This window comes from Marmota flaviventris, chromosome 11 (assembly GCF_047511675.1).
Source record: "Marmota flaviventris isolate mMarFla1 chromosome 11, mMarFla1.hap1, whole genome shotgun sequence".
Taxonomy (NCBI): Eukaryota; Metazoa; Chordata; class Mammalia; order Rodentia; family Sciuridae; genus Marmota; species Marmota flaviventris.
Window position 1 is genome coordinate 4701473 of NC_092508.1, and position 25081 is coordinate 4726553.

At 53.3% G+C, this 25081-nt stretch overlaps 1 protein-coding gene across 4 annotated transcripts in view; it reads right to left on the reverse strand.

Annotated features, from left to right (window-relative positions):
- Positions 1 to 24775, reverse strand: part of Agap1 (ArfGAP with GTPase domain, ankyrin repeat and PH domain 1) — a 483685-nt gene extending 458910 nt beyond the window's left edge. For all 4 annotated transcript variants that reach the window (XM_027956197.2, XM_027956196.2, XM_027956198.2 and 1 more), the window contains exon 1: positions 24563 to 24775. In XM_027956197.2, coding sequence (XP_027811998.1) covers positions 24563 to 24725 — 163 coding nt within the window. In that variant the 5' untranslated portion in view covers positions 24726 to 24775. The remainder of the gene's footprint in view (positions 1 to 24562) is intronic.
- Between the last annotated feature and the right edge of the window lie 306 nt (positions 24776 to 25081).

A 25081-nucleotide genomic window follows, 5' to 3' on the forward strand; every position in this document is an offset into this window, starting at 1 on the left:
TCAAAATCAAAAATAAAAAAGGCTGGGGATATACATAGCTCAGTGGTATAGCGTACCTCGATTCTATTCCCAGTAGCAGAAGAAAAAGAAAGAAAAAATCAAAGTCAGAATTCTCAGGATTTGTTTTGATGATGTGACACTGATTCATATAAGTATTTTTCCTATTTATATAACTATTTTTAAAACAGTCCTCAAAACTGAAAATAAACTAAGAAATGAACCTGAGGGGTAGCATGACCTTAGAGAAGACCATTTCCAAGTTAGCTCAAACACAGGAAGCAGGTGATAGCCCCAAAGTGAGGTGTGTCCCAAGGATGAAAAGAAATGAAAATGTAAAAAAAAAAACAAAAAACATTTGAACTGTTCCATTTATCATTCTGCTGGCGGCTCTGCAGGCATTACAGTTCTGAGACCTTCCTGTGGGGAAGGCCAACGCAAGGGAGCACTGGAATTCCTGCCCTTGAACACCCTGACCTCTAGAGAGACAGAGGCCAGTGAGCCACATCAGCTGGACCATCAGAAGCAAAGACACTCCCAATGTCACTCAAAACAACACTGGAAGGGCTGGGTGGGGGTGTAGCTCAGTTGATAGAGTGCTTGCCTTGCATGCACAAGGCCCTGAGTTCAATCTCCAGCACCACAAAATAAATAAATAAATAACACTGGAGCCTTCTCGAGGGTCCTTCGCCAGTGAAGATGGGACCATCCAAGCAGCCGTGAGGACGGTAGCCTCACAGAGATGCACGGAATATGCTTGATTCCATCAGCTCACGATGGCACAAAATTAGTCGCCTTCAGTGGGATTCCATTAAGCCAAAACTTGTTATTTTTTAAATTAGCAAATAAAGGGAGTTACCTTGCCTTCTCCGTGTGCCCTGACAGGTACTGTTTACAGAAGTCTTCATCTTAACAAACCATGAACAATTAAGGACAGCTATTCTGCCACCTGACTGCCTTAACCGGTGACCCATCGCCAGCAGGTGCCACCTCTACAGGGACAAACGCAAGGTCTGTTCTTCCCAAAGAGCAAGGAGAAAACCAAGCCAAACCAACAGAGCTGGATCTACACACACACCCCCCTCCATAACCACCATGGGAACCGCTTAGGGGAAAAGATGAAGAGGGCCCTGCAGACCAGCTGCACAGGGAGGCAGTCCAGAGCCAACCCCAGCCTGCAGGAGCAGGGCCCAGCAAGCCGGCAGCACGGCGGGAAAGGAGCTGGCTGTGTACCTGCAGGCCAGGGACGGGAGAAGGACGGCCCACTGCAACATGCAGACATCACCCGATCCTGACGGCAACACAAGCTCAAGAGAAACAGTCCCAATGTCCGTGAGGCGAGTGGCAAGCAGGACTTGACTGCATGTGGTGGCCTGGGAACTGCTGATTTGTTCACCTGTGACAACGGCAGCATGGTCGTGTGTGCCTGTTTTAACATTTTCTTTACAAAAAGACTGAAATATTTATGGATGGAGTGTCTGAGATTCACTTTTAAAATAATACTGAAGGTGCAGGGCACAGAGGACACAAACATGGCCACGGGCTGAGCACAGCTAAGGCCGGCTGGGATGCTCGGGAGCCCATCAGCTGCTCCATGCACTTGAGTGCTCAAGGTTTTTGCTGAGTTTTAGAAAATAATTAGCTCAAAAAAATGCAAGCGTCATGTTTCCTCTGCCTCCAGTTACTATACTACACACTACCCATGTGCACACCTGAGTACAGACCTCCACACCAACTCCACAGCTTCTCTGCTCATCACTGGCCCCCCCGGAGGGGCAAGGGATGAAGCATCACTCAACACTCTTTGTCTCAGATTCTGACACCTATAAAGCAGGAACAGTGTCTCTGAACTGCTGTGAGGATTAAAACAATTAATAAGCTAATTAACATGATCCTTGTCACATAACCCACAAATTGATGTCATTAACAGTACCAGATTCAAATGTGTCAAGATGGCTCTGACGACTTTGCTGTCCAGAACTGTGTAGGGCCAGCGGGCAAGGCACACACTGGAGGGCACTCAGGAAGCACACCCAAAGGGCAGCCTTCTCCTGGGGTGGAGGTGCAGGTTCACTGACAGCAAAGGTGACTGGGGACTGCAAAGCTTACGGTGCACTTGCTTCTTGGTCCGTGTGAAGGAGGAGGCCATCTTCCGGGAAACCTCAAGTCTCCTCTTGCTCTTTGCACCACAGCAGAAAACATCAGCTGCAGAGCCATCTCAGAGCTCAGCGCCACGCCTGTGGCTGACTGTGGGGACAGCTGACACAAGCTGACCTGCAACTGCCATGCAGGCTCTCGGGTCACAGAAAGAGGAGATCAAAGCGAATTCCCCAAAGCCAAGGCCAGGGGGGGCAGAGGCACAGACCCACATAAGCTCTTGCAAGGCGTAATTTGCGGGGGGGGGGGGGGGGGGGGGGTGGATTTGGTGGATAGACAACATTATTTCTGTCACTTTCTTAAGTCTTTATCTAAAAACTTTTAAAGTCTTCAGAGATCACCATCAGGGTGAAAGAGGAGCCAGTCACAGGGATTCCCAGAGCTGGGTTCTAAGACTCTTGATCCTATTCCATCAATCCACCGAGCGGCGTAAGCACTCACACGGATCCACGTGGATTAAATACCCGAGTTTCACAGTGAAATGAACCAAGCGAAAGGAAGGCAGCAGAAGAGTCACCTCGGGCAAAGGGAGACGGTCCCTGTCCTCCTCCTCCAACAGCATGCAGGCCAGCTGGTGGCTGGGTCCTCCCTCTGTGCCTCCCACAGTCCCGCCCGGCTGAACTCCCACTTCCTCTTCTGTGAACTGGGGCAATAACCAAGTGGGGGGCCAAGGGAAGCCCTGGGACAAGAGCCTCCATTCTTCAACCAGATTTCACGTTGTTTTCATATTCCATTTGATCTTTTTAAAACATCTAAACACACATTCTTTTAAATTTTTTATAAAATGGTAACCTCACAACTATTACTTTTCCCCAGGAAAAATTCAATCTCTGCAACCTCAATTAAAGTAAAGGTGTAAGATATAAAATTTAGAGATCACAAAATAAAGATATCATGAATAAATAAATGTAAGGATATGGTACAATCAAGAGAGAAAATCGTTCCACTCAGGGGGAGAAATCACCGTATCTGGTCAGGTCCACTGTGGAAGTCAATGGCAGCACCCCCACCCCATACCCCTACCAGCCCCATGACACAGCCCCAGGGTTGAAGCCTCCATCTGAGTCATAGCAAAACCTGTGATGCTGCTACAGGCAAAACCTCAGACCTCAGACGGGGGCAGAGGGCAGGAGGGCACCGTTACAGACCCAAAGCAGCTCCCTCCAGCCCCCACACTGCAGTCCCAACACTGATGGAGACTGTCATCACAGACAGGGCCCTCAAGGAGGCCTTAAGGATAAATGAGGTCACAGGGTGGGGCCTGATCCAATGTAACTGTGTCCCTGTGAGAGTCCAGGATTCACACCAGGAAAAAGCCACCTGGTAAGAAGCCACCACGGTAAGAAGGTGCCATCCTCAGACCAAGGAGAGAGGCCCTGGCAAAGCCAAGCCTGCTGCACCTTGGTCAGGGACTTGTGGCCTCCAGAACTGTGAGAAATACGTCCTGTGGTCTGAGCCCCCGTGTGCGGCCGGCAGGCTGCTGCAGCCGCCCAAGAGACTCACGTGGACACCAGCTCCGCCAGCGCCCCACGGCCTCCCTGGCCAGTCTTCACGTGGCTCCCTCTACCCTGCAGGATGAGAACGCTGCTACCTGCCCTGGCCATGGCTGACCTTGGGGTAACCGAATTAGGAAAGTTCAGTTCCACGCAGTGGGTGGCTGATGGAGGAGCCCACAAGCTCCCTGACAGTAGGCAGCCGCCCCCCAACTTCCAGAAGATCTGAGGCCACGTAAGGGAGCCAAATGAATCCAGTCCACACATCTGTCCGCTTGCTAAACACCTGTCCCCTTAACTCCACGTGTGATGTGAGGCCAGGGGCACAAGTCAAGAAGTAACACAGGCTCAGCCCTGCAGGGCGTGAGATGCAGGGAAGTCAGCTGCCACACACCAGGTCTGACTGGGACACAGTGCCCATCTAAGTGAATTCACTTCCTCTGAATTCAGGTAGTTGGAAACTGAGGCTCAGCACTGAGCCACTTCTCCAAAGGCATGTGGCCAAGAAGAAGCTTCATTCCACTGTGAGAAGTGACACTAGGGCCCCAACCAGCAGCTACACAAGGAAGCACACACCCACCACCAGGGACTTCAGGTCAAAGCTCCGGGGTCTGAGAGCAGGGACAGGGCAGCATCCGTTCGTCAGTCCACACATCTGTCGGAAAGTGCGGTAGGACACTCAGGAAAGGCACTCGATCCACAAACATCTACTGGGCACTTATTACTGCCAAGCACTCATGGGAAAGGGGTGCCACATACCAGAGGGATGGGAGAACAGGCTGTGACCAAAATGCCTGGGACGAGAAGGGAGAGTGCCGAGCCCTGGAAGCAAGTACTCATACCTGGGCAGAGGCAGCTCTCACCTGCCACCACCTGAGCGGGCCCTGAGGGCCGCACACTTGGCCCAGCAAAGCCCCCTACTTCCAGCAGACCTTCTAAGTCCTTCCTGTCACATAGCTACACCCACTGTGAGAACCATCTCACACCTGGCGCAGTGGTGCACACCTGGAATCCCACCTCCTCAGCAGGCTAAGGCAGGAGGATTCCAAGTTCAAGGCCAGCCTGTACGACTTAACAAGACCACGTCTCAAATAAATTCATTCATAGGGCTGGGGACATAGCTTAGTGGCAGAGCACCCCTGGGTTCAATTCCCAGGGCCATGAGAAAAGAAAGAAAATGCACCCCATTTCCATTAGGACCCCAGAGCCACCACCACCCTCCTGCATCTTCCCGGCTTTCAGTGCACTTCATTCTTATCCTGAATATTCACAAGGACTAATTCCAAATGTTTGAAGGGTCTTATTAGTTTGCATATACTGGCACAATATGTCAAAAGTCACCAATGCAGGGGCTGGGGTTGCGGCTCAGTGGTAGAGTGGATGGGAGGCACTAGGTTTGATTCTCAGCACCGCATGTAAATAAGTAAAATAAAGGTCCATTGACAACTAAAAAAAAAAAAAATACACACACACAAATATATAAAATGTGTGTGTGTATAAAAGTCAGGCTGGGGTTGTGGCTCAGTGATACAGCACTCACTTACCATGCGTGAGGCACTGGGTTCGATCCTCAGCACCACATAAAAATAAAATAAAGATATTGTGTCCACCTACAACTAAAAAATAAATATTAAAAAAAAATAAAAGTCACCAAAGCACACATCGCCCTCTCCCCCCGACACATACACACACTCTCTTTTAAATACTGCAAAATGTCTGGCTCAAGAACAACCAGATGTCTTTGTGCAGAAACACAAGAACACACTGAACCTGGGCAGATACACAAAATGATGCCCCCCTTCATGATGAAAGCCCCCCTGTCCACAGGACGGCCATGAGCCTTCCCCACCATGGGGGGCCCACACTGCTCCCGCCTGCTCAGCACCTACACACCTCTCTTTGGAAGAACTCTCTCAATCTTCCCTTGAGGACCTGTCCCCTCTTCTCTCTGCTGTTTTCCTGCTATAGCTGTCAATCAAGGCCACCTGCCCTCTCCAGGCAAGCAGCAGCAGAGTCCAAGCCAATGGGACATTATCCAGGAAAGCCAAAGGGTGCCATAAAGACACAGGCAACTTGGGCCTGAGTCCCCTTGGTCCCAGGGTTCAGTCCATCCCAGGGCCTCACCCACATCCTTCTGATAAATTCCATGTCTGCTTGAGTTACCCAGAAGGAGATTCTAATGAGCCCGTCCACGGATACAAACAGCCCCCAGCTGGAAGAGTAAACAAATTCTGACAACTTTAAAAGTCAAGGACCACATGCTTATGACAAAGATTATCTGAATGTAAGAACCCTTTTTTTCCTCCTAGTGTCCTAAAATCTAGTGGTGACTTCCAAAGACTCCCCAAATGGCAGCCTCATAACCTCAAGGGTCTGAGTACAGGGCCTCACCAATTGGTCATCATGGCTGTGGCCTCTTCCTGGAAAATGTGAGTCCCTGAACATCTGAACGAGCACCCAGCGTGCTCCTGCTGCTACACGCCGACTTGTTCACAGGAAGAAGACCCTGAGGCCAGAGCTGCCCTCCTCCCTCCTACAGTCAAGCTCCGTGGAACACTCAACACACCTGGTCCTGGGAGCAATACTGGGACTTGGCCCAGGACCACAGTCCCTGGCCACCTGAGCCCATGTAGGAAGACACGTGTGCCCACTGAGACCAAAGTCCACATGGGGAAGGAGGCCCAGCTCTGGAGCCACCATCAGGAGCCATTTGCACGACCTTGGAGAAGTAGCAGCTCCGGAGCAGGGCTGAGGAGGTGACTGTCAGGCCCACCAAGAGGCAGGGCCCAGATGACCCAGAGCCCCTCATAGAGCTCAGAGCCGAGCCCAAGGCACATCAGGAGCCAGCCAGGGACCAGAACAGGTGATGCCAGCACCATCTGCAGCGACAGCGCCTGCAGGCAGCAGGCAAGACGGGGCTGGAGCGCAGGCAGGCCGTCACAAAGCCCTGGGTGCCGGGCCCGGCAACCCCATTTCCCTCCACTTACCCCGTGACTTATTCTGAAAAGGGTGAGGCCGAAGAATGTCATCTTCATTCTGAAAGCCCTGATGAGCTCTGCACAGGCCTGGGCAGGGCAAGGCCTGGCCAGATTTCTACTCTGGGATCTATTTATGGGTGAAGCAAGCTGTCGGCACCACCTCCAAGGAGAAGGCATCCGTCTGTGCAGCCACACTGCACACACCACGTGGGGCTGGCCGACTCACCTGTGCTTAGTCACAAACATAAACACAAGCTTGTGAAACACACAACCAGGAGGGCTGCCGTGACCCATCTCACAGGGTCCTGGGGTCAGCAAGCTAAAACAGGAAAGCCACAAAACCGCCATGTCGGGAAAGCCCACCACGTGCAAGGAGGGTGAGTGCGGTACAGATGTCCCAGGGCCTCTGGTTTCTAAAGCCAAAGGAGGATCCAAACTCCAGGCATCACCTGACAGCACCTCAGGATCAGGGCTTCTCAGCCCGTCAGGCGCGAGGCTGTGGTCGGCTGCCCCCCGAGAAGACGTGCATCCAGGAGTCACCCCTGTTCCAGGACCCAGTTCACTCGCTCCTCTTCCTGCCATAACACCTGCACTGGGAGACCCCAGAGACATGGTGGTCCGCCGCACACTGCCATGAACAGAAGAGGGGGCCCCCGACCTGCACGCCAGCACACAGCACTCAGAGCAGCCTCCCGAGCCCGACGGTGGAGAGGTAAGAAGATGAACCATGATCCAGTTTTTCATTTCCTGGTCTTACACCTTTGGGATGATCTTATATCAAAAGCGAGCTAGAAAAGCCACATTTGAACTAAAAAGTCAGCAATGCGACCAACAAAACTGCAAACTAGACTGTCTGAAAAGTGACCAGGACCGACATGAAACGCCCTAAGGAGTGACCAGACCAGGACGGCCCATCTTGCAAGCGCTGCCCACAGGAACTCACCTCCACGTGGGCAGAAGGGCCCAGCTGGGCAGGAGCCCTGGCTCTCACAAAGCCCCGCTGGTTCACACCCAAGCTCACAAGACTGATCCTTTCAGTCATGTGTCTCAATTTCCTGGAGAGGAAGGCAAAGGCAGGTTCTCCAGCTGGTGCAAAGGTCACCCGCTCACAAGGCACAAAGGGGCCGCTGGGCAGGAGCTGGCAGGAAGGAGAACCAGGAAGGCCACGGTTGGCCAGCAGCGGCACACACCATGGAGAGTCTTACATGGGGAAGGGAGGTGGGAATCAGGGAGGAGGCGCACAGGTTATTTTCTTGCTCTTATGTAAACAAAACCAGTGTTTCCCAGCTCAGGTTATTCTCCAGAGTGAAAACAAAGTCCAGCTCAACAGGGTGCAGTCAGCTCTGCAGCACTCTGCCAACGCAGCGTCATCCAAGAAGTGACCACTGATGCAGCCGGGACCCCAGCCACCATTCCCACACACCAAACCCCATCACAAGCACTTCTGGGAAAAGCTCAGAGGACCAAAAGCCACAATTTGGGAAATTATACAGGTTTTTCTCCCCACCCTGTAAGAGAACTGCCCAGAAAATGTGAATCGTTGAAAAGATCTACATACGCAAGTTCCCAGGAGGGTATCTCCAGGCCAGGGATGGAGCGAGGGATGCCCAGCTCAGCCAAGGCTGAAAATCACAAGTTTGTTAAGAACTGTCCTGCACTCACTGGTGCCAGGTGTCAGGCCTGAGCAGCCGGTGGACCGTGCCTACTGGGACAACTGGAGGAGGCAGGAGAGGGGGCTGCATCCCACAGAGAAGGTTTTCTAGAAAATGCAGGGGACCAGGAGTCCTGGTAGCTCATGCCTCCCTGGTGGCCCTCCCACGTGCCTGGAGGGGACCTGGGGAGGAAGGGGCTCAGTTCCTCTAAGCGCTCAGGGCACCTGCCTCCTAGAAAACGCCAGCACCTCCCTGAAGCAGAAGAGAGTGAGCCCTGGTGAGCACAGGGCTGGGTGCTGCAGCGCAGAGGCCGCGAGAGCAGACAGGTTCCCCGCTGCAAAGGTGGCGAGTCTAGGCTGTCCTGGGCACTGCAGGATGGCCCTGGCCTCTGCCCACCATACACCAGGGGCAACCCCCCTCAGAGCTGTGACAAAACAAAAGTATCTCCAGAGGTTGCCAGATGCCCTCTGTGAGATGGGGGCATGGCTTTACCACCCCACACCCTCAGCTGAAAGCAAGCTCTTGGCCAAACACTTCCCCTGCAGGCAGGGAAACTGAGTCACACAGAGAGGCCCTCCCTAGGGCTTTCTGACCTCTGAAGCAGGCACTGTCTTCATGGCTTTTCCAGGCTGCCTCTGGCCCTCCTTGGCCTCACACACCCAGCAGTACAAGACACCTCTCGGCCCATGAGACTCACCAGCCAATCCTCTCCCAGCACCACGGTGGTCACCGGTCATTGGTAGGGACCTGCTGAACCTAAACCAAAGCAGAGACTCCAATCCACTGCTGGTGAGGGTGTAAACCTCAACCACTGTTCAAGAAATCCACTCAGCAGTTTTCTCAAAGTAAACAAAGAAAGTCGGGCACATGCCTGTAATCCCAGCTACCTGGGAGGCTGAGGCAGGAGGATTGCAAGTTTGAGGCCAGCCTCACAGTTTAGCAGGACCCATGATGGCACCAAGAGCATGAAGGAACCCACACTAAGGAGCATCACTCGGTAACAGCTGTTGGATGGATCTAGCATCTCCTTGCTCAGTGAGTGAAGCCAGACAGAAGGGGTCCTGTACTGCATGATCTCACTTTTATTTAATTTTGCAAAATGCAAACTAATCCAGAGGGACAGAAAGCAGATACGTGCAAACAGACAGAGCAGGAGGAGGGTGGCTGCAAGGGACCTGAAGAGGCAGGGGTGATGGGCACACTCTGTGCTGTGACCGTGGTTTCATGGTACGTATATCTGTCAAGGCTCATCAAACTGTGAGCTTTCGATAATCGCAGTTTACCTGACACAAATCACACCACTGAAGTCATGGGGAAAACTAGGTAAGTGCAGAAACCGCATTGCAGCTGCAGAATTCACGCTCTGGTATCAGCCAGCAACTGGTATCAGCCATGTTCACGCCACCTTCCGGGGAGTCCTGCGTGGACAAGACCATCAGGACCCTCTGCATCCGGCCACTTCCAACTCTGCCACCTTCCTTTGTGTGACGTCAGGCACATCATTTTAATTTCAGGGCATAGATTTCTTTCTTTTATGCTAATTATAGCTGAGAGGAAACACAACCTCTGTTTATACACATAAAAAGTTAACTGCTTGCTAGCATCTTTAGTATCAGAAGGTATTTTCTACCGCCTAGGATTAAAGGTGCTGCAGTTTTTTCTGAATCCGGGTGAATTTTCAGCGGCAGGCTGTTTGGAAATCCCCTTCCTCCCAGACTGTGGAACCTGCCATCACAGGGAGCCAGGCTGCCACTGTGCTGCCTCCTGCCATCAGAACCGTCCCTCAGCATCCCAGCTGCCACCACACCTCAGCAACAGAGTAAGAAAAGTGAACAAGAAGCTGCTCGTTCCTTTAAAACCTCACAAGTGAAGACAGTGTGTGCACGTGCGTTTCAAATCACAAATCAAAACCCGCAGGAACGCTGCAGACAGCAGCGAATTCCCAAGTCCTCCCGCAGACTCGGGCTGAGCAGACGGGGCTCCTGTTTGCTTTTCTAAAACGTCAAAATTGTGGGTGGCTGGGCCAGCGCTGAGTTGAGATCCTTCCTCTGCTGCTTCAGGAATGGGGTGACCGGGGCCAGGCTCTACATCCCTGGGCTGCTGGCTGCTGACCTGCAGAATGGGGCTTCCACCACCTCTGTCCTGGGGTGACCAGGATGAAGTGTGTCCATCCTAGACACAGGGTCCGGTAGATGGTTACCATGGGTCTAAGACGCAAGGGGAAGGGATGGAAAGAGAAGGGAGGCTCAGGAAGCCTCTAATAGAAATTTCTGGAATCCGTAGCAGGAGCAGCTGTTGGAGACGCCTGCAGGCAAGGGTGTCGTTTACAAACCGTTCTTGCTGCCATGGGGCTAGTCCCCTACGCCCTGCCAGCCCTCCACTGCAGGCCTCCCCTGACTCGAGCTCTCTTCCTACACAAGAGTGCAGAATTCTGAATGGAACCTCTGGGGAGGGCTGGCACGGGCCAGGTCCAACGCTGGGCCACATGACCGCTTAGTAACTGTCTGCCTGTGGATGGCAGGACAGGTGCAGGGCAGTGTCTCCTCCCAGAGCTTTGCAGTGCCGCAGCACACCTAGAAAGATGGCCACTCATGGCTGCAAAACCATCCCCCAGGAACGGGGCCCATGTCCTCAGGAAGAGCCTGTCCTGCATGACAGCTATCATCTGTCCACGGGCTTCAGGGAGGGAGAATCTCCCAGCTCCCTCCAGGCCCAGAGTGGAGTTGGAACGGCTTGAGTGCAGTCAGAGACCGAGGCACGGCGGAGGATGGCGAGAAGAGCAGACACCCAGCAAACAGGCTGGGGTCTCTGAGGTATGTGCTGTCCCTCGTCCTCGCTGCCACCCAGCCTCGTTCCTCCTCACGACTGTGCGCTGTATGTAGAGGAGCGAGGAGCAGGAACCCGGGCTGAGGAACACGACGTGAGCCCAGTGGCCGGAGCCTCGGCACCCACGCAGGCAGGTACAGCTTCTGAGGCTCTGAACCAGGAACGCTCGTGACGTCCTGTTCTCAAACCCAGGGAGACCCTTGCCAGCACTCAGGTGTCTAATGAAAATTCCTGGGTCTGTGTCCAGAAAGCTCCCCTAAAAGACAATATCCAAGTCATGGTGGCTATATATATTGGCTGAGGAGGATGGATCTTCTGAACTCTCAGCTCTGCGACAGTTCACTGCGACTGGCTCTGGGCTCTGCAGGGTGTCCTCCTACTGAACTCCCAGGCATGGCTGCTGCTGCACCCATGTGAGGTGGCCACAGGACGGAGGACGCTACCCTCTGATTCCTGAAGGCCAAATCCCAGCCAAGGCGGTCTGAACAGCCTTTATCCCTGTGCCACCCATGGGCACCTGCCAGGGCTGCCCCAGCGGGCTCTGGAGCACACAGGCAGGACAATATGCCCTGCCCTTGGAGGAAAGAGCTTTGCAGCAGATCCACGCAGCACAGCGTGCGTCAGCTCCCAGGCTTGGGGAGAGGAAATGGGACTGAACAGGGAGGCTGCTAGGTGGGGGCCACAATGCTCCCGCCTGGGGAGGAGGAGAGGCCCTGTCGTTCTGGGAGAGGGAGAACTGTTGCTGAAATCATCCGATGGTACCGGCACCCAAGTCGTCTGTCACTCCTCCCACATGGTGCGGGAGTGAGGCTGGAGCCTCCTCTACAACTCCACCAGCAGCATGAGGTGCCGGCTCAGCAGCTAAGCTTTTCCACTAGAAAGGGGACCATGAGAAAGCAAGAGGAGCATGTAGGAGGGGGCCCCTTGAGGCACCCACCGTGCAGAGCCGGAACCCCTGTTGTGATTAAAGAGGCGACAGCTAAAGCGCAGCTTGCAGAGATGCCCCTCAGTTAAAAGCCATGCTGGACTCTGAAGGGACACAGTGCAAATTAACAGCTGCACCCTGGCTAGAGACTCACACTCAGCCTCAGTCAGGGAAACATGGGGTCCACACCAAAGCAGGACCTTGAGCTTAAACAGCTTCACATCCAAACATCCCCACCTGGACAGCACAGCCTGGGTACACTGCTTGAGGTCCCCAGGAAGTGCACTGTGATGTGCAGAGACCTGGAGCAGTCGGTGCCAGTCAGCACAGCCAATCAGTTCCCCAGGAGGGCACAACCATCCTCAGGCAGAACGGGAGCCCTGGGGGTGAGACTGAGGGCTCCTAGGCAGTTGTGAGGCCAGCACCAGCTCTTGCACCACCCCAAGTCTGGGAAGCAGGAATTGGAATCTCATTAGGCTCCCCATTAACACTGTAATTAGCAATGCAGAGACAGAGGTCAGCCCCAATTTTGGAGGCTGATCCTGTAAAATTCATGACCAGAGAAGAGATCAGGAGGTGATCACACAAGCCCTGCACATGCACTCACACAGGTCCCCGGCTCCACTTGCAGGACTCACAGGAGCTCATTACAATGATAAGCACACATATCCTTACCCGGCCACAGGGGCCACCTAGTGAAGTCTGAGGCCAGGCATCTTGGCCATGTCTGCGACCATCCTGGAGAGGTTCCTACAGACCCAGCGCACATGCAGAGGCATCCCAGCGAGGCCTTCTGTGCATGCGCGGTATCTGATACACAGAAGCACCACACCAGCTACAGGCCCTGCACATCACACGTACACACAACCTGCCTCCCTCCTTTCTAGACATTACCCTGATGAGTGGAATTCCACTATGTTTTTAGGAGAAGAGGATTCAAGGCAAAACAGCTTAAAAAAATACCAGGACTACAGGGCCTCCCTTAACCATACCGGGGCCCAAGTTCAGGAACTAAGGAGTAATGGATGGGGCATTAGCAGTCACTTCATAGCCAAAAGGCCCCTAAGACCAAAGTGCACCCTCTGAAATTGCATCCCAGAGGGACAAGCAGTTTTCCCCCAAGGGTCTATGGTGGGGCATATGGTAGGGCAGGAGCCTGTCTGAGAGCCCCCCCAGCCTGCTCCTTCTGTCACCTAGAAGCCAAACTGAACCACCTAGGTTGTGAAGGGACAGGAGTTCATTCTGCTTCCAGTAATCACAGACCAACAAGAAAACATCTCATTCCACAGCAGTACCTCCACCGCTCCTAACACAACGACCTAGGGCACAGGCTTTGGGCCCACTCCACGGCAAAACCACCAAGGCCCAAGTGAGAGGCTGCCCTCCCAAACACGCACACTTGGGCCAAGAAAATCAAGCCAGGCCTCTCCTTGGGTTCCCCTGCAAACTGTATCAAGGTTGAGGTGACCAAAGCCGTCCTTCACAGTGCCAGTTAAACCCGAGTCCCCTGAAGAGTGAGGCCTCTCACTCCATCCACACCTGAGGAGCAGCCTGCCTCAAGTGACCCACTCCTGGAACCTGATGCAACAACCCTCGGTTGCCCTGGCTCGAGAACCCTGCAAACGTCAAGGCAGAACCAGGTGGCACCCTACAGCCAGCACTCACGAAACGACCCTCTGGGTGGGCAGAGAGGGACATGACGTGACAAGCAGGCTCAAGGTGGCAGGCACACGGCTCACTCTGCACATTCTTCTGTGTGTCTGAAATCAGTCTCCGTTAGTGGGAAACCATTTGACCACAGGGATCTCAAGCCTATGTGAGTGGGCATGCCTCCCCTGGGCAGACCAGGAGGGGCTGGAAAAGGTCTGCGGGTGGGTGAGGCCTGCCCTGGCTCTGGAGGGCAAACTCAGAACAGCCCCCAACCCCAACAGCACAGAGCACCCAATGTCCTATAGCACGTGGAGGGGGTGCCCGAGCTTCCCGGGTGAGCAGGTGTGCTCCACCCAGGGCTCTCTCCGGCCAGGCAACCCACAGACCTAAAAAGCTGACTGTGTCCTTGCAGCCTGTGTTCCATCAGAAGGAGGTTCGGGTCCTGGAGAAACAGCTGGGCTCCAGGTCCCAGCCCCAATCCCACACGGGTTTCAGGAGAAGCAGGGCAGCTGTGGCCCCAGGCTGAGCCCAGCTCACATACAGCTTTTTTCCAGCTGGGCGTCCCCATGCCAGTGACACCCAGGAATCCTCACCGTTGGGGGAACCCTCTAGATCTAGATCATCAGCAGAGAGAAACACTATTTATTCTCCAGCATAAAATGGCCAGTAAGGTAAGAGTGAAACCTCTGTGAGCAGCTGCCCTTGACGGGCGAGGGCTGCAGGCCTGCCTTGCCAAGTTGCCAAGCCCCCCTACTGTGGGCCAGGGCATGGTGCTGGCCCCACAATGTCACAACTTCCCACCTTCTGAGCTCGACAGGGCTTCCTCCTGGAGCACTTGCTCTCTCCACTTCCCACCGTCCACTGTCCTCGCCCACTACACACCAGCCAGAAGCAAGTACCTGCCCTGTCTTTCCTGGCAAAGGGCCTCTATGGTCCAAACGCCTGGTTCTACAATTCTATAAAGCCATGATGTGAAAAAATACACGTATGCACGTGGATAGGACATGTGAGCCAAGCACCATGCGGCACATGTTCTGCACACTTGGCCAGGAGACCACCTGGCCCTATAAGCAGGACCTCAGGGGCCATCGCCATCCGGGGTCTGCATGGAGAATCTCAATCGTGTAAGTCCCCTTACCCGGGCTGACTCAGTCAGTCCCTAGAGATGGATCCAAACTAGTCACACTCACCAGAGACCGACTACTGAGCCGGCACCGCAGAGAGGAGGAAGCTGCAGTTCTGCCCCAGACGTGCCCGCCTGCCACCCGCTGCCTGCTCTCCCTCCATACTCATAAAAGCCCCAACGGTTTCTGGTGTTGAACTCCACTGCCACTCTCCACCACCTCGCAGCCACCGCCATTCCCGTCCTGCTCGGCCACAGTGAGCATGGCCGCAGGCCCCTCTGCGGGTATGGCGGGGGGAGGTCGTCCACAGTGCCACTGCCCACTGACAGTCAGTACTGGCTGGCAGCCTGTCCTTGGAAGTTCTCAAGGCCCTCAACACAACCCTGGCCAATCCTCCTCAGGAGAAGAGATTCTGCTCTGGGTGCTCCCGCTATCCCAGAAGCCCATCCTCACCTGAGTCGCTCCTGAGGCCTCCCTGACCTCCGCCCCCTCTGGCTAGCCCCACCCCAAGTCTGCCCTGCACTGCCCATGTGGTGGCTCAGCTCTTGTTGCTGTCACCTCCTGGGCCAGCAGTGAGGGTCCTGAGAGGTGGCGCTCCACCCACCTACGATCCTCACATTAGCCACTTCCCATACCAAACCAAGTGGGCACAAGCGTGGCCCGCCCACCACCGTCCCTCAAAATCAATATTTGTCTTTGCCAAGCCACTGGAGAAATTCCCAGGGACACGCAGAGCCCTGATCCAGGGCGGGCCAGGGCTTCCAGGGTTGGCCTCCATCAGCACTGGCCTGAAAGGGGGGATGGGCAGGTCCCAAGACACAGCGCAAACAAAGAAAACCACTTGGAGAATCAGAGCTGGCAAGGCTCTCCTTCTCTCCTTTTGTGTCTTCCTTGTTATTGTACAAACAACACAAACTGGACTTGCTAATGTGTGACTGTTAAGACCACAAAGGGCTGGGGCCCTGCTGCACAGCGAGTCTCCTTTCAGCAGAGGACAAGCGCGTATCAGAGGATCAAGCTGATCATGCCTTCGAAGGGCTGGGCAGAGCCAAGGAGTTGGACAATCTAAAGCCGGACTTCCTGGGGAGGGTCCCACACAGCATCATTCACAGAGCTGGTCATCCATCTAACAGGGAAGAAGGAGTCAGGGATGACCCTAAAGTTCAGGACCTAAGACAGGCCCAGAGCTGTGTTCATGGGCCAAGGACTGAAGGGTGGAAGCCTGAGGCAGGAGTCACACCATGACCTGGGGCCACGGGTGGCATCCTGAGCACCAGGTCCAGCTCGGGGAGAGAGAGAAGCCAGACTGGGCAGCTGCTGCCCAACCTGGACCTGACAGAAATGAGGACGTGGGCACCAAGTGACACATCCCGGAGTGTGCCAGGCACTGGTTGTAACAGTCCAAACTAGGAAACCACCCATGGGTTTCCAGACCCACAAAGAAGGTGACTGTCCAACCTCTCACCTCCAACCCTCGCTGAGCTTCACCTGGGCCACCCGCATCTGTCTCCTGATCTGGATGCTGTGCAAAAACTGCCTCTTTCCTTGGGCCTCTCTGCACTACGGGAAAGGAAAGGGCTCTCCAAAACGAGGGAATGTGGTCTCAATCCCACCAGCCCCAACCCAAACTCCAAATGACACAGGGTCCTTCGAGGGCCGACTCATCAGTGCTAAGACCAGCATCAGATGGTAGCAGACAGGCTCAGCAATGCCAGGTGGGCAGAGGCTGCTGACAGCGTCCTCCCTGGAGAACACACGACTTCTCCCCCAACGGCAGCGAAATCCAGGGCTGGGGCTGTTTCCCAACCAGCTTCCCTTTCATTATAAAGCCTACCAAGTGGTTACTGATAATACCAAATCAAGCTGAAGGCCATCAACACAGAGACCATAGCCCCCCTGCCCCCAGCTCAGTGGCAGAGCTCTTGCCCAGCCCAGGGGAGGATGGAACCCAACTCTGGGTTCCATCCCCAACACCAACTTAAAGGAAAAAGGAAAAACACTCACAAAACTAAAGTAGGTGGGGCCGGGGTTGTGGCTCAGCGATAGAGCACTTGCCTAGCATGCATGAGGCACTGGGTTCAATCCCCGGCAACACATAAAAATAAGAACTAATAAAATAAAGGTATTGCTCCACCTACAACCAAAAAAAATATTTTAAAAAGCTAAAGTAGGTGTTGTTATTGTTCCAAGTATTCATTAAAAAAAAATTTCTTCAAGTTTCAACACCGTAAGAATGAAAATATTAAGTGAAACCAAACCCAATGCATTAAAACTAAATTCTCCTAAAGGGCTGCTCTCCCTTTAAGTCTATTATCTGAGAATGCAGTGACAGTAAAGGCCAGCGTCCCACGCTGGAAATCAACACAGTTCTATTTGCTAGAGGCTGTTGAATGTTGACATTTCTAAGACCAAACATAAATCGTTTGTGAACATGGCCGGTAATTATTTGGAATTCTTCTCCCAGAACCATGAAAAGTGTTTCCCATCCTCTAAAAGAGGGAGAGAGAGAGAGAGAGAAGCAGCAGCTTCTAACCAGGATGCTAATGACAACCAGCCGGCATGAGCCGTTTTAGGGATGAGACAGTTGCTTGTGTGGAAACACTGTACAAATACTCCAACACTGCAGCCCAAAAAAGACAAGCCCCATCAAACAGCGGGAGAAGTGTGAAATTTGCAAATGAGCCCCTGGTTAAACAAAAACACCAATCTGTTCCCAGAGAGCTCAGGGTGGCCACCTGTTCGGGACTGGTGGAGTGCCGATCACCAAGGGAAAAAACAATACCACAGGGATGACAGCCCCTCTCGCCTGGTCCCCACCCTCGGGCCTATATTTAGTCTGCTCTCTATGGAAAATGTCCCGACCTTGCACACAAACAAGCTATTTGGCTGGTTATTCAAAGGATCCATTAACAACCTCTTCTGCACCACGTGGTACTTCTCTTTCTCTTTCCCTCCCCAATGCAGACGTGACCAAGAAACCCCCTCTGGCATCGGTCAGTTGTAAGCACAGAGCACTGGAAGATGAAGGGATCAGACCCAAAACACAATGCTGGCCTGCCCCACATGGGGCACCTCTGCCTAGCAGGCAAGGCACGTGCCCACGTGCAGGCTGTCCACGCTGCAGGATGGAAACCAAAACTCCCTCCCAGGCCCTTAGAGGCACCGGAAGGCCAGGGCTCCTATGGCGCACACAAAGCCTTGCCCAGACAAAAATAACAGATGCTGCAAAGATTAGAGATTAACATCTGTAGAGTGCACTTTGTTTCTTAGAGAAAGGTACTTAACAAAGGGAAGGAATTATGTAGCTAAGCACAGATCAGAACCCCAAACCCTGGATTTTAAAAATAACTAAGCCTCATCCGGCTTTGCCAGACTCAATCACTTAAGCTAAGGACACAAAGATTCTGGAGCACTGGGAAGGGAACAGGGAAGGGGCACAGGTCTGTTCCACTGTTGAGAAACATGAGACAAAACCAAAGCAGTAGCTGGGAAAAAAAAAAAAAAAGGCCACAGTGAGACTCACAAACTATAAACACCTGCACGGTATCGGGAAAGGGAGCTCACAAAACAAGGGAGTAGTCACAACAAAGCAAAAGTCTGGCTTGGACACAAACAGAACCGGGGCAACAAGGCCAAGGGTTTTGCTCTAAAGGTTCCTGGGCTGCTGAAGCCACCCCCATCACCTCCCACAGGTGCCTCCTCAGCCCCTCTGACTGCTGATAACACACGGCTCCCCTCTTACAGAAGGCTCTTGCCGCTTGGAAACTGCGGTAACAAAATGTATCATCCGCCAGATTATCATAATAACTGAATATGGAAGGACTGCATCTAAATATGCAGAGGATTACAGCAAAAATCAACACTCCCAAAGACAGGAAGGAAAACCCACTGAAGCACTGTGGGGGGCGGGGGAGGGGGGACACAGGAAGACAGCTGGTTCCACCTCCCCTGGAGGGTCTGGCACAGGTCTGAGCTCCAGCTGACCATGGCCCAGGAACTCAGCACCTCCCAAGGAACATGCCTTCTCTTCTGTCAGCACTTCAAAGTCAGACCTGAAAACATCAATCCCTCCTCCATCCACTACATCTAACCTCAGTGACATAGGGAACTCCCTGAGCCCTGGAGTCTTCATGGTATCTGCAGGGAAGGCTGCCAGGGAACCCTCGCCCTGAACGTGAGTGCCCCATGCAAGAGTGAGTGCCGGCCCAGGGAAGGTGCCCGGCCAGCGGGGGCATCCTCCCCTCCACCGCAAGGCTTCACAAAGCCAGCCCCACACCACAGCATGGGGCCACACACACCAGGCCCACTCCAGACCTACAGAGCCAGAGACTCAGGGGAGAGGGGGTGCCTGCTGTCCGTATTCACAAGCTCCCGAGCCCTCCCTCGCATCCACATCTGAGACCACTGTTGTTCGCGTGCTGTGAGTGCTGCATTATGTTCAGCAATGCAGGCTGTCCTTTGATTATCCCTCTTGGTGACACTGATTCTGTCTGAAATCCTCTCCATCCAGCATAAAGCAACATCAAACTTTTGTAGACTACTGATCTGAAAAAGTTACCAACATTTAACAAGCAGATCTTTTTCTTCCCCTACCTACGCTAAAGAAAATTTCATTGTCACCCCAAATGCCACATGACATTTCACTTCCAAGCCAATTGAGCAAATCCAAAAGGCACCAGCCCTAACTTCTGTGCCCTGAGGACGGGTTTCAAAATGCCCTCACTTCTGTAGGAGGACAGACACTGCTTACACCACCAAGGAGCAAAAGAACCCACATTTCAAAGAAAACACTAGCTCACTGGCAAGTAAGCCAGTCAAGGAACACCCCTGCATATTGCTCAAGAGCCCCACACTGTCAACTCAACCAGTGAGGACATAAAAATGAGCAAGACCTGATTTCTGCACTAACAGAGCTCCCAGTCCTACAAGCTGGATGGTAAGGAGGTGAGCCAAAGAGGACTGGGGACCCAAAGCAAGAGGACCTCAACTCTAATGAGGTGAAGCCAACTATGGGTGACACAGACAGGGCCTAGCAGGATGTGCGGCAGGAAAGAAGTATCTCAGAACATGTCCCTGTGCCACATCTAAGAGCATGAAGCTGAACTCCCAAGGGACACCTAGGTTACTCAGGACATCAGAGAGCACAGTTGTGAGTAAGCCGCAAGGTTCCCCCAGAAGCAACTAACAGCCAACGGAGCATTATTTTTATGAAAGAGGTGCAACCTGCAACCTCTGATTCAACTTGAAATACTAGCAACTTGGCAGATAGTGACAAAGAAAAACAACATTCTCCATGGCAGGAATAAGAAATGTGTTTCCCTAAACATAACACCTGTGACAACCAACCAAATAAGTTTCTATATAAAAACAAACTCTTACAAAAAACTTTGCTGCAATAAGCGACTTTCAGGGAACATGATCCTTGTGGTTATTTGAGGCGTTCTCAAACCCTTCATCAAGGGTCAAGGCCGCACAAGCTTGGGATGGTATGCACAGACAGCTGTGGGAACTATGAACAGCAGGCGCTCCATTCCCAGCTCAGCAGACACCAGACACCAGCACTGAAGTTACAGGGTGGCCAAGGAAGGGCTCAAGATGCAAGTCAAACACGCAGCGCTCTACAGGGAACAGATGCTCAGTGACACACTGTACCACAGGCTTCGGTGGACCCTCTGCCCATATCGTCCCAGGTCCCCTGAATGCTGGGGCTCAGGCACTACTACGAAGCCCTGACCCCTGTGAGATGCTCTTCAAGGTAGTTCTCCTGCCACAGGCTGGGCCAGGCCAGGCGGGTGCATGGGTGCTGCTGACAGGCCACGCAGGAAGGGTAGAAGCAATGCTGTCAGCCAGGCCCTCAACTTCAGAGCACAGCCGAGTTTCCCAGCAGCATCCAGGAACCTGGGAAGTATAGGGCCCTGGCTGGATGAGCCACTGGAGTATCACCTGCTCCAACATGCAACCGCCAACAGAGACTTAAAACAGCAACAAACTTTACTTAACAAGAAAGGTACTTGACTCATCTCCCCAACCCCATCCACCCACCTCAGACAGGGAGACCTAGACAAGTGGCTCAAACTTGAGGCCAGGCGGGTTCCAGGCACACTTCTAGGCATGGTGGCAGGAAAGGCTCAGGAGATGACAGCTGCATGCCACGTGTCCCCGTGGGACACCCCAAAATCTGATCAGCCAAATGTGAAAATGATCAGCAACGTGGTCTTCAACTCTAGGAGCCTGTGGGATACAGATTCTCAAGGTAGGAAATAAGGATTAAAGAAAACACTTCTCTTCTGACAGATTAATGTTTTAAAACAAGAAAGAGGTCAAAAGCCTATGTATTCCACACCTACAAACAGGATTACTGACTGATTTTTACTTGGGAATCTTGGTGAGCTCTTTCTGCTAAAATGTATTAAATTCAGTCCACTGTTAGGTTTTCCAATCAGACCCATTTCAACTGTCTTTGATACATGCATTAGCCAAAGTATTCCCTTTCACAGGGAAGCATGCCTCAGGCCCACCACAGAAATTCCTGAAGACACCAGAAAGCTGGAAAATTTTAAATAAATTAGAGCAAAGCCAAATGCTGGCCAACAAGAGGAATTATATCTTCAAGTGTTTTTCAGAACTTCAAAAAGGGCTCATGTCATGGTAATCAAAAAGCTTTGTACAATTGGGGTCAAGTGGCACACGTCTGCAATCCCAGCTACTCCGGAGGCTAAGGCAGGAGAGCCGAAAGTCCAAGGCCATAGCCAGACCCTGTCTCAAAATAAAAACTACAGAAAGGGGCTGGGATGTAGCTCAGTGGTACAGCACCCCTGGGTTCAATCCCCATTACAAAAAAAAAAATCTTTATATATAGAACCCAATTGTGTACATTTAGACAGGAAAAAAGACTAACTGGATCTCCTTTAAAATTAAGAGTCTTCCCTTTTGCAGGACAAGTGATTTTTAAATCGTTTGCTATGGTATGCATATACTTTCCTGGTTGGAAATGGTTATACTTTAAAACTCAGAAAGATTTACACTTTGCTGCTGTACCATAAAACCTCAAGGTTCACCTGCAGGCAGGGGCTAATGCGGTATGTCTCCAGGGCTGGGGTCCACTGCAGTCACTGTGGTGCTCTGGGTACCCACTCAGTTTCATTTCCTCCAAGCGTGTCCCTCTGAATCCCCTGCAGCAGTGCCCTGACTCTGTCAGTGCACACAGCTACACATAACTGTATCTACATAGCTCTCTTCTCGCCCAAAAATGCTATCCTGCCACAATTAAGCAACCCTCTCAACTTCCAAAACAGCAACGAAGTACACGAAGTATACGCTTAAGTCCCTCCCACATCCTAAAATTGAAAGAGAGAGGAGAACATCTCACTATAACCAACAAGCCTAGAGTAAATCAGAAAGGGCAGGGAGAGGTCCTCAAAGAGCTCTGTTTGGGGTGGCCAGAGCCCTAGGCCCCAAATGATCCCTTGGTTCACACCAGACTTAGAAGTGCCTCTGTCAATCAAGGGTCATCACTCCTCCCAGAACCTCCATGCTCCTTTACAAAACCTGGATAAGGAAGCTGGCCATCCTCTCCCTCAGGGTTGGCACCAACAGTGAGATCACGAATGCCAGCGCATTTGTGCTAAGTTCTATACAAATGAACAGTGGCACCATTGTTGATAAGATCAGAGGCATACCTGACTGCTTCTTAACCTCACTAAATTAACTACAGCCATGGCACAATATGGACAGTCCTACCTCTAACAGAAAAATAACAGCATTATCAAAGCCCCAAACAGAATCTATCCATTAATTGTGAGCCTTATTAATTGACAACATTTCCAGCCAAGAAGGAATCTAAATCTCCTATTGTACAGGTAGGCAACAAGCTATCAAAAAAACATCATTTCAGAATCACATAGGAGGAAAAAGGGAAGGAGACAGGAAGAGAAAAGAAAACTGCAACCGCATCCTCTTGCTGCACTGGAAGTGCTGAGAACCCAGAGTGCGGCTTCAGAAATGGGAAAAGGAGAAGGACTGAAAGGGGGTGAGTCATGCTCAGCTGGAGGCCTTCCTGCTCACTGCAGCCAGGTGCACTCAGCGCCTCACCCCAGCTTTCCCTGGGCTTCAGCAAACTTCTGCAAACGCATCCAGAAGGTAAAGAAGATGCACCTGAAATAAGCACCATGCACCTTCCACCGCTACCCAAACACACCCAGACCTCAAGTTCTGGAGGAACCCATCTGTAATATCTCTCAATCCACCAGATGGGTGCGGGTACCAGGATCTCCTGCCACAAGCCTAGAGACACACAGGGGTCCTGCCTCTTTAAGAGTCTAGAAGCACCTTAAGTTGCCAACAGGGCAGCCAGGGGCACTCAGGGACAAAAGGTGCACTGAGAAGCAGGCCTCCTAAGGCCTGCTAGGACCCTTCTGTGAAATCATCCAGTCTCCTACGGATACAGTCAGCCAGCCATGGGATGGGGTTCAAGTTTTTGAGGCTGCCAAATGCCAAGAGGATCGGCCACACAAAATCCACCTTCTCCACCTAACAAAGTTCCAAACCAAAACACCCTGGGGTTAGCAGTTCAGAATGCACAGTGCCAAAACAGAGCCCTCCTGAGGGCCACGGCTTCTCACTCCCAAAAGGCAGGGAATTGGATAATGGTCTCACCTGCTTCCCAACACACTCCTACCGGCAGGAAGCTCCCATGTTCTACAACAGAGGTCTTACAGCCTTTGGGCAGGACACTCTGCAGCACTGACAGGGCACCCTGTAAGCCTTTTACTCTCAGTGATCAACAGCAATGAGAGAGGACAGACCACTGATGGACTGTGGCTGAGACATAGCTCCACGGCTACCTATATGCCACCTGCTCCCCCAAAGCAGGACCAAAGGAAGAAAGCAAGGAAACAATCCAGAAGCCCAGTAGCAGAGAAATGAGAGCCACTGGCAGTTCAGAGGGAACACAAACCCAGAAAAGGCAGACTGCTTCCTGCTGCCACCTCACTTGCAGGACTACTGCCCTGCCTGACAGGCAGGGGAAGGTGAGAGTGTTCTATCCAGCCCCTTCCCTCTCCACTGGCTTACAATCTACAGCATCCTCCACTTATTTCCCCCCCTCCCAGTGCCAGAAGTGTCAAAGTGAGAGCCTCAGTAACCTGGCCTCCGATAGTGCTCTTCTGATTTGATCCAGGACTTGTGATATAAAACACACTAGGGAAGCCAACATTTACACAGGGCAGGTGAGGTGGCCCTGCACGTGGACAGGCTGCTGCCTGGTCTGGATTTCTGCACGGGCTAAGTTTGACGGCCTTCCTTCCCAGAAATCCCAAAATGTGCAGACACGGGCCGTGGGAGCACCACAGCACCTCAACAAGATAGCCGGGCCAGCATCATATCTTCAACGTCCTCCTGGACTCTCAGGCCTGGCCTCCTGGTTGGGTGGCGCCAACCCCTCCAGTTGCCCCCAGGCGTCTGGCTGAGTCGGGACATTCTGGCGGCCCAGGACGCGGGGCACCGAGCCACTTTCTCACAGGAGAGACTCTATTGTCCATTATCAAATTAACGCTCATGATCCATCTTCCCTGGCAGGCTCACGGCGCACCCGGCCTTGCAGGGCAAGAAGCACCGCAGTGCTCCCTTGGCGGGGCAGCCGCGTGCCTTGGCCCCGCGCGAGTGTACACACGCACGCACACACGCGCGCGCACACCCCCGGCGAGCCGGAGGCGCCCGCTCCCCCGTGCTTTCCAGAAGCCCCGGTGGGCCCGGCCCTCACCTTCGATAGCGATGACGTGCTCCCGGATCTGGTTCTGCAGCACCGGCTCCTCCACGCGCTCCAGAAGCTCGTAGATGGAATAGATGTTCGGGTGGACCGATTCGAAGCGCTGGATCTCGGCCCGGATGGCAGCCGAGTTGGCCAGCTGCTGCTGGTAGTTCATGGTGCAGGCGCCGCGCCCGGAGCCGCGCGCCCCCCGCCGCCGCCGCCCCGCTCCCCGGGGCCCGCGGGCCGCCGAGCCCGGGGCGCCGCAGCCCCGGGGGAGCCCGGCCCGCCGGCGGCGGGCGGAGGAGGCAGGAGAAGAAAGGCGCAAGCAGAGCAGGCGCGGGGTCGGCCCGTAGGCTCAGTTCATGGCCGGGACGCGCAGCCGGCGAGCGAGCGGGCCCCCGCGTCCCGGTCAGCGGGCCGTCCGGGGGGAGCGCGCCCCCATGGAGCGCGCCGCGTCAGGCGCGGCCAGCCCCGGAGGAGGCTCGATCGGGCGCCTTCCTGCGCCGCAGCCGCTTCCACTCCTAGACGCTG